The sequence below is a fragment of the Ochotona curzoniae genome, unplaced genomic scaffold (assembly GCF_017591425.1).
Source record: "Ochotona curzoniae isolate NIBS_2020 unplaced genomic scaffold, NIBS_Ocur_1.0 contig_2692, whole genome shotgun sequence".
Classification (NCBI taxonomy): domain Eukaryota; kingdom Metazoa; phylum Chordata; class Mammalia; order Lagomorpha; family Ochotonidae; genus Ochotona; species Ochotona curzoniae.
The window spans coordinates 2,004,072-2,018,846 of record NW_024465556.1 but is presented as its reverse complement, the minus strand read 5'-3'; the positions used below and the strand labels follow the sequence as shown (position 1 = coordinate 2,018,846).

Below are 14,775 nucleotides of genomic sequence, written 5' to 3'. Positions count from 1 at the left end.
ACTCATCTGCTTGTGCCTTCCCCTTTCCCCTACTTTCCTCAAGAACAATAAAATCCTCTTCACTTGGCTTCAGGCACACCCATACCCCTATCCTAGTCTCAGCCTTCTACCCACATTAGAAGCCTGTATGCTAGGAAAAAGCTGCGGGGTAAAGCCTTCTTGTTGGCCCTGCTGTCTCCTCCGACCTGATTTCCTCTGCCTTTGAGGCTGTCTGAAGGGTTCCCTCCAGTCAACTGCTCACTTCCTGAAGAATTAGGTCTCTTGAGGTCTGTTCACCACCACCCTGCCCTCAGTACTTGCTTCTATCCCCAATCTTTATGTAAACCTGTGGCTCTTGAGAACTCCATTTCAAAATTGTACTATATTTACCTGAAAAACAGAATCACAGGGAAAGAGACAGAAAGAGACCTTCTATCCAATGGTCCATTCACCAAATGGTAACAATGATCAGAGCTGAGACAGGCCAAAGTTAGGGGCCCAGAACTCCATCAGGGTCTCCCACATGGACGGCAGGGCCCAAGCATTGACGACACCTCCCCCTACCCCACCACCGTCTTTCCAGGGCACGTTAGCAGGGAGCTAGATCAAAAGGAAGGCAGCTAGGGCTTCCCCAGCCCACATACAGGATGCCATAGCATCACAGGTAATGGCTTGACTCACTATACCACATTCCCAATGCTTTATTTCCTTTAACCTTTTAAAGATTTATTTTTATTATTTTTTCATTGGAAAGGCAGATATACAAAGAGGAGAGACAGAGAGAAAGATCTTCCATCCGATGGTTCACTCCCCAAGTGAGCGCAACGGGCCGATACTATGCCGGTCCGAAGCCAGGAGCCTCTTCCGGGTCTCCCACGCGGGTGCAGGGTCCCAAAGCTTTGGGCCGTCCTCGACTGCTTTCCCAGGCCACAGGCAGGGAGCTGGAAGGGAAGCGGGGCTGCTGGGATTAGAACCGGCGCCCATATGGGATCCCGGGCGTGCAAGGTGAGGACCTTTAACCACTTGCGCCACCGTGCCGAGCCCGCTTTATTTCCTTACTTATTTAAAAGGCAGAGATGGCCATGCCAGATCACACTTCCCTTGGCACACTCCTCAAATGCTGACAACAGTGGGGGCTGAGTCTGGCTCTTCCATGTGGAAGAAAGGGACCTAAATATTTGAGCCATCATTTGCTGCTTTCCACCATGTTAACTGATAACAATCATAAATGAACAGCCCACCACGATGGCTCAGTGGCTAAATTCTAACCTTGCAAGTGCCAGAATCTCATACAGATGCAGGTTCATGTTCTAGCTGCTCCACTTCCCATCTAGATCCCTGCTTATAGTGTGGGAAAGCAGTAGAGGACGGCCCAAAGCCTTGGGCACCTGTTCCTGCTTGGGAGACCCAAAAGAAGCTCCTGGCTCCTGGCTTCAAATGGACTCAACTCTGGCCGTTGAAGCCACTTGTGGAGTGAGCCAACAGATGAAACATCTTTCTGGGCCTGGTGCAGTGGCCTAGTGACTAAAGTCCTTGCCTTGAATGTGCCAGGATCCTATATGGGCGCCAGTTCTAGTCCAGGCTGCTCCGCTTCCCATTCAGTTCCCTGCTTCTGGCCTGGGAAAGCAGTCGAGGACGGCCCAAAGCCTAGGGTCCCTGCACCCACATGGGAGACCTGGAGGAGGTTCCTGCCTCCTGGCTTCAGATTGGCACAGCACCAGCCATTACAGTCACTTGAGGAGTGAATCACTGGTCAGAAAATCTTCCTTCCTGTCTCTCCTCCTCTCTATATATCTGACTTTGCAATAAAAATAAATACATCTTTTAAAAAAGATTTATTTTTATTTTTATTGGAAAGGCGGATATATACAGAGGAAGATCTTCCGTCTGATGGTTCACTCCCCAAGTGAGTGCAACGGTCGATGCTATGACGATCCGAAGCCAGGAGCCTCTTCTGGGTCTCCCGCGCTGGTCCCAAAGCTTTGGGCCGTCCTCAACTGCTTTTCCAGGCCACAAGCAGGGAGCTGGATGGGAAGCGAGGCTGCTGGGATTAGAACTGGCGCCCATATGGGATCCCGGGCGTGCAAGGCGAGGACCTTAACCACTGCGCCACTGCGCCGGGCCCCAAAATAAATAAATCTTTAAAAAAAACAATAATAATCATTAGTGGAGCTGCAATTCAAACCCAAGTACCAAGTTGGTCCCAAGAGGTATCTTAACGGCTATACCAAACATTGCTTTTGATTTGTTATTTTGCAATTTCTTAAGCCTCACCCTCATAGAAAAAAAAGAAAGAAAAATATTTTTCTATCTACCATTTACTTACCCCCACAGGAAAATTAAGGCACAGAGAAGTTAAAATTGTATTAAGATACACAGTCTGACAGGGAAGAGGCAGACTATAATCTGATTTGGCAGCTTAATTGTAATAGCAAACCACGTTTGCAGGAAACACACTTGTGTGCATCTTCCCTAGCTACTGTGAGGTAAGATGGTCACCATATGTGCAAAGCTCAGTAACCCAGAGCCTCAGGAAATAGGAATTATTGTTATGAAGGCAAGGTATGCTCCTATGTAGTTCAGACCACACTTCCTACCCTAAAGTGCTACATACAAACACTTGGGAGGAGGAATTTTAGACTTGGAAGATTTTGTAGGAACTCTGGACTATGGGAGCTAACTCCATTAAATCTAGGAAGAACCGCTGTTCCAGATGCCTGCCTATACCAGTTATCAGAGATCTTCTGCGCCCTGCCAGCCTGTCATAGCTCCTCTGCTTTATTAGGGGATATGATGAGGCAGAGAGGAGGGTGAGAGTGCCAGGACTGAAAAGGCACTCTCAGGCCTGATGGATTTACTTTGCTAATTACCGAACACTCAACAAGCACCTGCTATTGGCTGGGCCCCCTCTGAAGCCCCGAGATTCAGAACTGAGTGATATGGGTCTTTGATGGATTAGTGATATACAGACATGTCTTCAGCTAACAAGTGAAATATCACCACTAAAGCAGGGATGGGACAAATAGAGACAAGTCACCTGTTCCAGGTTCCCTAACTCAGTGGCCTCTGGCAATTTGGGGCTTTAAAGTCACCTAGGAAGCTACATAGGACAGTTTACTTTGTCATTAAAGAACAGAAAAGAAAAAAACTGGTTAAGGGCAGGCGCCTTGGTGTAGTAGGCTAACCTTCCACCTCCAGTGCTGGCATCCCATGAAGATGGGTGCTGGTCAGTCTCTCTCTCTCTCTCTCAGTCCTCTTTCTGTAAATCAGCCTTTCAAATAAAAATAAAACACATCTTTTAAAAAGAAAGTAGCTCTTAGGAATGTAAAACTTGGAGATTTTTTACTTTCTATCATTAATAAGTTTTAAACAAAGACTCCTATTGCAAACAAAGTTGTGCTTCATTTTCCCTCAATCTTTCCTAAGGGCTAAATTCTACATTGTCCCAATTTCTCATTTCCACCCCACCCCATGTGTGCATTCTCTTTTGTGATACTATTACAAGTGACATGCAAGTAGAGAAATATATTTCAGAAAGTCTATGGAAAATAAAAATAAAATATGAGTTTACTACCACCCCCCACACAAAGTGAAATTCCCATGTGCTCAGCTATGGCCACAGAGTAACCCAGGGATACCTGGGCCCCGTCTCCTGGTCTGCAAGTGGAGAGTCTGGATTGCTTGACACTGATCGAGTTCACCCCAGATTCCAGGTTACCATAGACACCAGGAAACAGCGGCTCCTGTACTGGCACATCACCCACTGTTCATCCATAAAGCAACTTACTCCTTCCTTTCCATCTGCCAGCAGCCAGAAGTGAACCAGAATGGGTGCACTCAAGTTCACCAAGAAGCTATAGGAAAAGGAACCATCGCAGGGCACATGTGTTCTGATGAGGTCCACCGGTGCAGTGCCGCCAGCTCTTCACACTGCAATAAGACACACAGTCTCGGACACGAGGCCAGCAAGGCCGTCACAGAGAGAAGATTCCTGTGTGTGCGCGGCAGCCCAGGGTACAGCAATCCTGACCCTCACAGTGTTGAACGGCTACAGCACGCAGAAAGCCTTCAACCTGCTGCTGAGGAGCAAGCTGGGTACCCTCTGGCGCTCTCAAAGTCCTGAATTCTCACTAGGCTGGTAAAAATTCCACTTACGCATTCTTTGAGGTTATCCTCATGGATCCATTCTATAAACTACCAAAAGACATGGTGACACCTAGTGAATCACCATGCCAGTCCGCAAGCACAGGGAAATGCACGTGCCACCATGTGCAGTCTGCAAGTGCCAAGGCCTTAGAAAGGCAACAAGTTGGTGGTCCTTGTGCAGCCTGCAGCAGATGCTGTACCCTCCAGCTGCATTCTCACTGCTAACACAAGCAATGCTTGTGAAATTAATACCCAATCAGCAATTTAAGAGAATCACAAATGAAATTCTTTTAGAAATGAATTAAAAGGCTTATTTCAGCACTGCCTTCTCCAGCTCTTTGGAGTCGTGCATGAAAACCACTTGATAGAAATAGCAAACACACACTGGATTTTTCCATCATTTGCATCTTCTGGGATGAGTCTGATGTTGTTCTGGGCAAGTCATCTCTACTAAAGCAACAAAAATGTAGATATTGAATTGTCTAATGGCTTCATGCATGTCTACTAGATGAGCCCACGAAGGCTGGGGGATAACTCATTACAGGCTCTGGAGTAGGGTAGGGACTTCCCAGTGAAGCCAGGCTGGTGGGTGATGCTTAAGCTAGAAATGGAGGGCCACATGAGCAGAGGTCTTACTCATGAAGTAAAAGGCACTTACAATTTCTAAATTGTTCTACCTGAGCATAACTACAGTGAGACACAGCTGGCTCCTCAATGACATGGAGCACTGCTTGCAGCCATGGTTGGTGGACTGGTCCCTAGACCAGCAGCAGTGGCATCTGAAAACATGACAGATATGTAAACAACCAGTTGCCACCTGCCCCGAGGTGCTTACCTCCCATACTCCAGCGGGGTTGGGAGGAACAACACTTAGGAGTTGTAACCAGCTGTCCAGGTGATCCGATAAAAACTGAAATTTGAGAGCACTAACTGAGGCTGATAATCACCCAAGGTCATGGGAACACAGCTGGGCTGACCTGTGTCTCACAGCTCTTACGTAACTGTGCTGGCTCCCCACCAACTGTACCTACTCTGATTACTTTTGCCAACTGGCAAAAGCCCAAACACCAATCTGCTTTAGTATATTCCTTTTTCCACCTTCTCAGGCAAACTGTGTGTGCCTCACTTTCTATCACCAACAAGGGGATAATATTAAGATTCATCTCTTAGAGTTGAGGACAGAGAAAGTATCTGGCATCTGGTCAACTCTCAACCAAATGTGAATCCGTATGATTACTACATCTCTGCCAAAAGGTCTAGTACATACTAGAAATACAGCAAAAACAAAACTTGCTTCTTGCTGCATACTCACCCCTTGACTTGTTCTACTCCCTCCATTCTATAGTATTCTCTCTTTCTCTCTCTCTTTTACTTTCATTGGAAAGACAGATCAGATTTATGGAGAGGAGAGATAAACTTCTTCCATCTGCTGGTTCACTCCCCAAAGGACCACAACAACCAGGGCTGAGCAACATCCAAAGCCAGAAACCAGCAGTTTCTTCCAGGTCTCCCACATAGCTGTAGGGTCCCAAGGCTTTGGGTGATCCAGCTATAAGCAGGGATCTGGATGAGAAGTGGAACAACCAGAACACCAACTGGTGCCAATATGGGATCTCGGTATTTGGAAGATAAGGATTTAGCCATTCAGCCATTGCACTGGACCCCACCCTATAGTTCTAAGTGAGGATACTCAGGACCAACAAAGACTGTACCAGGCTCCTGCTTCTAGTATTTACTTGTTCAATAGACAAACTAACCACCCATCACATGCCTACCCACCAAAGTGCGGAGAAATGCATGTTGTTAGATTGTACAGCTTTCAACCAGGACTTTCTAAAAAAAAATCTGTACAACTCTGGGCCAAAGGTCTCCCATCACACAGAAGAAACCTGATGAACATTAACAACAACAGTTCATATTTCTATTATGAAGCACTCCAAGCCTTACAGCAGTCCTGCAAGGCAAATTACTACTCACCAAACAGCTAAGAAGCTAAGGAAGGCATGGCAGTCTATATAACTCATGCAAGGTGAGAACAAGATCCAAACCCAACAGGCTGAGTCCAGAGTCAGGGACCTCCCCCTCTGCACTCTAATTTAGAGAGCTACTAGCTATCCAGGTATCTGCTGGCCATCTCACACCGATCCCAAACCAATGAGTTAAATACACTGAGGTTTATAGGCACCACAGCCACAATCGAGGGATTCAGTATGGAGTCCTCAGAGCCCCAGACAGAAATCCCAACTACACTTTGTTTTCCAGACCCTTCTCTCCACACAAATCTAATCCCATTCATGTCACATGAAAACTCACCAAGCAGGATTTCTCTCTTCTCACAACTCCCCTGGCACCTCATCACTTAACCCCTAATTATATACCATCTGTCACATAGAGTTCTCTAATTGTTTCTTGTATATTAGTGTTTTCTTCCCCACTCAACTGGAAAATTCCATACACAGAAAGTAACCATACTTTCTGTGAAATTCAACAAAACCAGGCATAAGCATGGGCTTTCCTAGGTAGACTTAGCAAGTGCCACACTGTTCCTTAGCTAGCTAATTCACATGGCTTTTTCTGACACTTCTTTGCTATCAATTCTGACAAACAGATGAAAGTATGGCCCTTATGCTGTTTATAGCTGGTGTCAGGGAGGTGTGACACTAACATTCACCATGTAGCAACTCTATTTCAAGCTTGTGTCTCCTACAAGATCTCTTCTAAATCCAAAGGCAGCCTTGCAAGGGAGTATATTACTTAAGGAGGAACCTTTGGCTGCCAGAAGTAAGTCTAGTGACCAATGTCACTTAAGGTTGGTGAGGAAAGAAAGGAGACTTTAAGGGATGCCCCAAAGCCCTTATCTGCCTACCTCTGAGATGGGAAAAAAGATGCAAAGACTTAAATTCACCTCAAAGCAAAGCACATTACTTCTCAATTATACCTGTGTATGTATATGAACTCTCCTCAAAACATACATTACTTTCCTAACTGCACACACACCCCTACATATATACACATACATATATGTTATCATGACAGGAATGTTTAAACTTGATTAAAAATTGTGTCAGAGGCTAGCATAACATAGCAGGTAAAGCTGCAGCCCACGCCATGAGCATTCCATAGGGGCACTAGTTCACGTGCAACTGCTCCTCTTCAATCCAGCTCCCCGCCAAAGCTCTGAGAGGAGTAGTATGGCCCAAGTATCCAGATCCCTACCACTTCTAAGAAAGACGCCTATCACCTAGGAGGGAAACCACAATAAAGCTCCCAGCACAGGGCTGCCACTTTGGCCACCTGGGGAATGAATCAACACAAAGATCTTCCCTTCACTCTTTGTAACTCTTTCAAATAAATAATCTTTTATTTTAAAGATTTTTAAAGATGTATGTATTTTTATTGCAAAGTCAGATATACAGACAGAGGAGAGACAGAGTGGAAGATTTTCCATTCATTGATTCACTCCCCAAGCGACTGCAACAGCCAGTCCGAGCAGATCCAAAGCCAGGAGCCAGGAGCTTCTTCCAGGTCTCCCACATGGGTGCAGGGTCCCAAGGCCTTGGACCATCCTCAACTGATTTCCGAGGCCACAAACAGCAAGCTGGATGGGAAGCAGGGTTGCCGCGATTAGAACCAGCGCCCATATGGGATCCTGGCGCATTCAAGGCAAGGACTTCAGTCACTAGGCCACCACACCGGACCCCATAATATTTTTTAAATGCCATTTTAAAGAGATAGGATAATAACTGCATTCATGGATAGAATTATAATATCAAAATTCTTAAAATATTAAGTTTTCCCCATTAGCCTTCACTAGATGCAATCCAACTGTTTTTCCTAAACTCTTTTGAAAACATAAAATGCATTTCAAAATGAATATGAAGGGCAAAGATTCACAAGTTACCAAGTCACAGTCTGAAAAAGAACAAAGGAAGGTCTCACCCTGCCATATCAAACATGCTACAAAGCAATAACAATAGAAAAAAAAATTGAGGGGCAGCTATTTGGCACAACACTTAAGACAATGCTTGGGACATCCACATCTCATATCACAGCACCTGGGTTCAACTCCCAGTTCCACCCTTAATTCCAGCTTTTGGCTAACTTGAACCCTGGGAGGCAGCAGGTGATGGCTCAAATACTCAGTCCCTGCCACTCATGTGGGAGGCCCAGATGGAGTTTCCATCTCCTAGCTTTGGTCTACCTAACCCAGTCCCAGATGCTGTAGGCATTTGAGGAGTAAACAAGTAGATGAAAGTTCTCTGTGTTACAAATGAACAAAATATTAATAAGTACAGTAACAGTATTTTGATATAAAAACACGTACGACTGGAACATATGGAGAACTATAAAATGGAATTCCACGAACACTTTTAAGATCAGGATATCAAGTCTAATGGAGTTCCAAATTTAGATATTAAAAATTTTCTGAAGATGAGACAGCAGTGATGTTTGAACAACAATACAAATGTGCTTACTATCACTGAATTACATGCTTAAAAGTAGTTGAGAGGTCAACTTTACACTGTACATATTTCACCACAATTTTTAAAAAGTTAAGTCTTATGCAAATGAGAAGAGCCAGACACCAAAAAAAGAACCAAGCTGTATAGTCAGTCCACTGAGACAGAATTCTAGGATGGCTAACTCCAAATCAGTGCCTGCCTAAGGCTGGGGACCAGGGCAGAACTGACAGAAAAGAGCCTGAGGGGAGCTCTCCATTCAGTAGTGTGGCGCTGGTGGATTCACAGGTTGGCACACCTGTCATACATAAGCAAACTGCATACTTTAAACGAATTTAACTTACATGTGGAAATTATAACTCTCAGTAAGGTTATGCATATATGTGGGAAGTTAGTGAAGAATAAAAAGCTGCTCCACAAGAAATAAGAGAGGAAGAATGCTAGAAGAGAAACTGTCCCACAAAATTAAAAAAGGACAAACTAAAGCTGGGCTCCATTCTCAGGTCATACATTAAAACGAGTCTCAAATACACTAAAGCTTCCATGCAGAAGATAAAATTTAAACACTAATAGAATATCCTCTTCATCCTAGAGTGAGGAAGATCATTCTAAGGCTCCTTAAGAGCAACTTTAGACAAGGTGTAATAGCTTTGGGTCAAATCAAAATAAAGCATTCCCACAGGTTCTATTAGGGTAACAGGTGGGATCTAGAATACTCTAGCAAACATGTGTAAATCAACCCATCAGAAAAGCAGACTAAGACTGGCCAAAGAAACTGGCAGCACTAACAAACACATTATAAGAGCTCCAACTCTCAAAGAGAGCACATAAATTTACATTAAAATTATAAAGATCTCTTTGTTACCACTAAATATTTAGTAAAATGAGGAAAATGAATAACATTGGACATTAGCAGAGATCTTAGGAATCAAGAGCCCTTGGGCACAATTCAGAGAGTCTTGTAGCTCTCAGCTTTCCCCATCATCAGAACCTCAGGCCCAACATGTTAGAACTCAGACTAAGCATGCTAGAGCACAAATCCACAATCTGCATTTCTAACAAATTCCTGGAGGAGACTGCTATCTATGCTGGTTACAACCCACACTCTGAGAACTACTGACCTTCAGCTACACTCTCAACTATCCTGAGGAGAGTAAGACAGAACATCCACTGGTTTCACTTTTTGTAGCAGGAGCAGAATTTAGCTTGCCACCAAGAGTACAAGGAAATTTTTCTAAAATACAAGCGGGGGGGAAATCAGGCCCTCAGAATCCACCACAGCTGCTAAGAACTAAGTTCTCACTCTCTGGTGTATCATTTAGAAAGAAGTTCAGTCTTGGCTTTTGGCTGTGTCTGTTTGTGTCTATGTCTGTGTTTCCCTCTTGGGTGTGCCTCTGTGACTGCACATTAGTACACGTCTGTTCCTGTGCTTGCTTGTTCTATACATGGTGATAAAGAGGACTTGGAAGGGAAAGAGCAGAGCAAGGTGTGTAGGCAACCAAGCCACACTTGTTCATTATTCACTCACTTTGGTTTTATTGAAACCAGAAGTCACAGTTATTAAACTGCAGCCTCACCAGCCTTTCTCTACTCCTTTCTTCACTGCCACTCCTCCTGCACCACCACCATTATCCGTTAATGCTCCCCAAAACTCCACTCAAAGAGAACTGAGCCACAATAAGGCCTCTAGGGATTGGATAGTTTCAAGGTGATGGCAGAGTTATTGGAATGTAATAGGAGACACTAAACAATCATCTATATTCCAGTCCAACAGCCTCTAACAGAAAAATAAAATTCTTTGAAGCATGCCATGGCACTTTTTCCAGAAGAGAATGCTGTGACCATAACTATCAGCCAGAAAAGTAAAGACAAAGTCATCTACAATGTGCCATGCCCTAACAGGAACTAAGAACTTCATTGGACAGTCACTGAGCAGTTGGCCTTACAAAATGCTGGGTAGGTCTAAGGGGACAACCAGAAAATAAAAATCACCAATAATCAAATTTATGTGAGAAAACACAATAGGTTCTCCAGTAGCAGCTTTAAATAAGCAAACCTGTGCCAGGAACATATATCCTTAGGGTAAAAAGAAATTGCTATTTTTGAAAAAGGATCAGAACAGTGAGGGTAAGAAACAGATGAGTGCAGCTGCTACACAAGTACCTTCCTCCAGGAGCCCTTGTCCTCACACACATTCTAACATCCAAACCACTGTTTTACATTAAGAGTACAAAGAGGTTTCCTCTTTGCACTGGATGATAAAAAATTAGAAATTCCATGGAGTCTTCCTAAAATGCTTTTTACAAAATAATTTTGTAAATTAAAGGATATTTGATATGCAACAGAAGTACTTTTTAGTTTTAAAAACATGTATATCGACAGCTCTATGTAGAAGTCCTTCAGATTTTCTTGAGATAGATTAGCAAAGTACGCCTGTTTTTCAGGTCCTAAAATACAGGATCTGCTATAATCGAAAAGCAAAAGGATTTAACCAAAAAAATTAATGAATTGTACTTTCAAATTAAGACTGAAAGTCTATAGCCAGACATGTCTTTAGTCAACAAACCTGAAAAAAAAATAGAGTTCTTTAAGGACCAAAGATCTTTCGGTATTTCTGTGTAGACTTTATTCTAACTCCATTCATAAACTTAAAACAGATGAGTAACACAATACTTATTGACAAGCTTTTCCATTATGAAGAATCTTAAACTTCAGCTGAACAAGCACTTGCCACATACTATAAGTCAGGCACTATGCAAAGATGCTAAGGATTCTCCAATGAATGAAGTGTTACCTTTTAATGACAGTTTAACCTGCCCTTTGAATTAATTTCTCTTCAAAAAATAATGTTTCCAGATATCTTGGAAAAAAAGGTCCCTATAAGCTTTGAAGAACTGCAGAAATATGTTACTGTTTTGAGGAAGGAAGGAAGGAAGGAAGGAAGAAAGGAAGGGAGAGAGGGAGAAAACAAGCAAGAAAGGGAGGAAGGAAAGGAGAAAGGGAGGGAGGGAGGAGTCACGGCTCTGAAGAAGAAATGGAAGAAGGTGATTTTGCTGCTTTGCATACCGTTATCCCTCTGCACAACCGCTAGCTATTTAAACTGCTTGGTAGCAGCAGCCACCTCCAGCTACCCAGCAGGTCACAGCGATACAGAAACTCAAAAACTAGAGAATGATCGTCCAAGAGCAGCAGCAAGATGAAACTTAAAGGACCAGGGCCTCCATACCTAAGATGGAACTAAAATCAGGAAAGGGAAGCTGCTACAAGCAGAAGGTAAGGCTCTGAGATTCCCCCAGAGCTGGCACCTCTGACAGCAGGCACAGGCTGCACTTGCTTGCTCCGCCAAGGCATGGCTTCAGAGCTGGAAGAATGCCACCTGCTGAATCACCAAACATCCTGGGCTTCCCTTGGAGCACTGACCAGAAACACTCCCATGCCGGGACAGGCTTCTCCCGTGGACGTCGTACACCCTCACCACCCGGACCAATGAAAAGCCGGCCCTCCCTCCTGCACAGGCCCAAACAGCAGCCAACCCTATTACGTCTGGGCAGTCCTCGGCGACTCCAAGCGCATCGCATTCCAACGTCACCAGCCCCACTCCTCTCGTTTTGCCCACTCAGTCCTCTCTGAAAGCTCAACTGCCGGTGCCAGGAAGCGTGGGGTGTTCACAGCACACCACCGCAGGCACTCACCACTTTCACATCCAAGCAACCAACCAGAAACACCCCCAAAATCTAAAAGCAAAATAACCTGAATACACGCCTTGAAGCGTCCAGGAAGGTAACTGCCAAGGGAGCTAAAACAGCTGGCAGGCCCCCCGGCAAGACATAGAAAATAAACTTCCCTTGCCCGAAGGCAGCTCACACTTTGGCTTTCCTAAGCGTTAGCCGCTGAAGTCGGTATCATTTTGAAGGTGAAAAGAAACACCTGAGACGCACCTGTCCGGATTCTCTTCGTACCTTCCAGCCACGGCAACTCCTACCCCGATTTTTACTGGCAACACCCAACAGGGAAACAAGCGTTAACCAGAACGCGCCAGCTGAATCCGTTAGCGGGACCGGGGTACCCCACTCGACCACAGGAGGAAGCCACAAGCCCAGGCTTGGCTTGAGAGGTGGGAGAGGCGGCCGCTGCTGTGGCTGCTGTGGCTGCTTTGCCCTTGACGAGGCAACTCGCGATCGCGCAGACCCCCGCAACTCGAGAGGCCAGCAGCGTCCAGGAGACAAGGGCTAGATCTGAACTGCGCCCCCCGGGGACCTCCAGGCCTTACCCCGTAAGCATCTCCAGTCGGAGTGGGGGGCAGCCCGCAAGGTCTCCGTGCCGCGCGCGGGCCGGGGAGCTGGTACGAGGCCTGGAGAGAAAAGCTCCCTCCTCCGAGAAGTGGGGGGTCCCACCTGTCCTGACGTCGCGGGGCACCGAGGGGCCGCGACAGGGGGATCCGACACCATGGACGCCTGGGCCACCGTGATCCGACCCCCGCGGTACCAACTGTCAAGCCGCCGCCCGGGCCGTGGGGGTGGGGCCGTGCCGCGGACTTGGCCCCTGGGGTGTCGGGACCCTAACGGGAGACCCTCCACCCGAAAACACCTCCCGGCCGGCTTCTCTGGCCGCGCCAGGTCCCACCCGCCCCAATGTGACTCCAGGCAGCCTTCCAGTCCGCACGCAGCACCTCTGAAAAGGTACCCACGGATGCCCCCGCCTCCCTCCCCGCCCCGACACGGCCAGGGATGCCCGCCCCCTCCGAGCCCCGCGTCCCCGCCGCCGGGCCGGCCCCCGCGGCCACCCCCGGGAGCCGCGAGCACCGGTGGAGCTCCCGCCAGGTACGCGCGCCGCACCGCGCGGGCTGCGCTCACGCCCCCTCGCCCCAAGGGCTGTCCGCCGCTCGGCCGCCCCAGGCCGGGCCCGCGCCACCCGCGTCCCGTCGCGCCCACCCCGGCCTCCGCCCCCGACCCCACGACTCACTGGTTTCGGAGTCGCGGCAGCCGCCGGAATTCCGCTCGCCGAGCCCCACCACCCCCCAACAGCCGCCGAATGAGAAATTCGGGGCAGAGCAGCGTCGTGGCTTGGCGCCCGGCTCGCGCTCTGAGGCCCGGCTCGTCGGGCGCCAGGCAGAGCCGCCTGTCCGGGCCGTGGTGTTCGCGTCCTGCCCGCTGCCCGGCCGCTGCCCGGCTCGCTGGTGCGAACGCTTCCGACTTGCCACCGCGAGCCTTCCCGGGCTGCGGAGCATGCCCAGTCCGCGGCCGAGCCGGCCCGGCTTCCCGCGCGACCAGAGTCCGCCTCTCCGGGTGTTCGAGAAGGCCGGGGGAGTGAGGGGCGGGCCGGGCTGGCCGGGCGGGGTCCGGGAGGGGGGGGACCACTGGGGGTTCCTCAGCGGACTGTGGGAGACCTGGTCGGGACGCAGGACACTCGGGCCACCCCCTCCCTTTTATCCGGCCTCTATGGGACGGGAACCTGAGGGGACCAGGACTTTCCTCAGGCAGGAGCGGAAGGCCCGGGGCGTTCGCGTTTCAGTGAGGGCAGCCCGGGGCTGGCTTGGACGGTTAGGGACCGAGCAGCCGGACGGAGCCGGTTGGCGGGGCACGAGTTTGTGAAGTAGTGTTGGATCTTTCCGGCCCACCGGCCCGGGGGTTGCGACGTTGGTGACTCGCTCCCGATGGGTCACCCATTTTTAAACGGACGGTCCTGAAACCCTTTCGGCTCGCTTTCAAGCCTCTCAGCATTAAATTTGACTCTTCCTCCCCGCCCCTAAGATAACAGAACTCTCACGCCGCAGGCCCTTAGAGCAGAGGAGAGGCTCGGGGCGGGCCGGGGCCGCCCCCACTCCGGCCCGGCTCCACCTCCGCCGCCCCGAAAGCGCTGCACCGAAAACCCGGAAAGCGGCCGCCCGGGCGCGAGCGCGGCGCATGCCCAGTACGCAGACCTGGTGCTGGGTCGCCCGGAGGAAGGTCTCCCTCTGCTCCGCCAGCGGAACTCCGGCACCCGCGGTCGAGGCCGGTGGCGGACAGGCCGGCCCTCTGCCGCCGCGTCCTCCCTGGACTCCCTGCGTCCAGCCTCACGGCCGGGAGGCCGCCTGTCACGGAGGCTGTGCCTGTCACGGCGTCTGGCTCGGCTAGCGGGGGAGGGGGCTTGCGGCGGTGTCGCCGGGACACGTGACTGTCCTCTGCTGCTCGGGGCAGCCATCTTCCGTGTG

General features: G+C 48.5%; 1 protein-coding gene across 1 annotated transcript; it reads left to right on the top strand.

Moving 5' to 3' along the window:
* The first annotated feature begins 13,031 nt into the window (after window positions 1–13,031).
* LOC121153451 (basic proline-rich protein-like) lies at window positions 13,032–13,895 on the top strand. Its single transcript, XM_040976039.1, has one exon. It carries the CDS (start codon window positions 13,032–13,034, stop codon window positions 13,893–13,895), a length of 864 nt encoding a protein of 287 aa, XP_040831973.1.
* The last annotated feature ends 880 nt before the right edge of the window (window positions 13,896–14,775 follow it).

Coding starts and splice junctions, on each gene's coding strand:
- LOC121153451 (XM_040976039.1), top strand. CDS start 13,032: ATGGACGCCTGGGCCACCGTGATCCGACCCCCGCGGTACCAACTGTCA.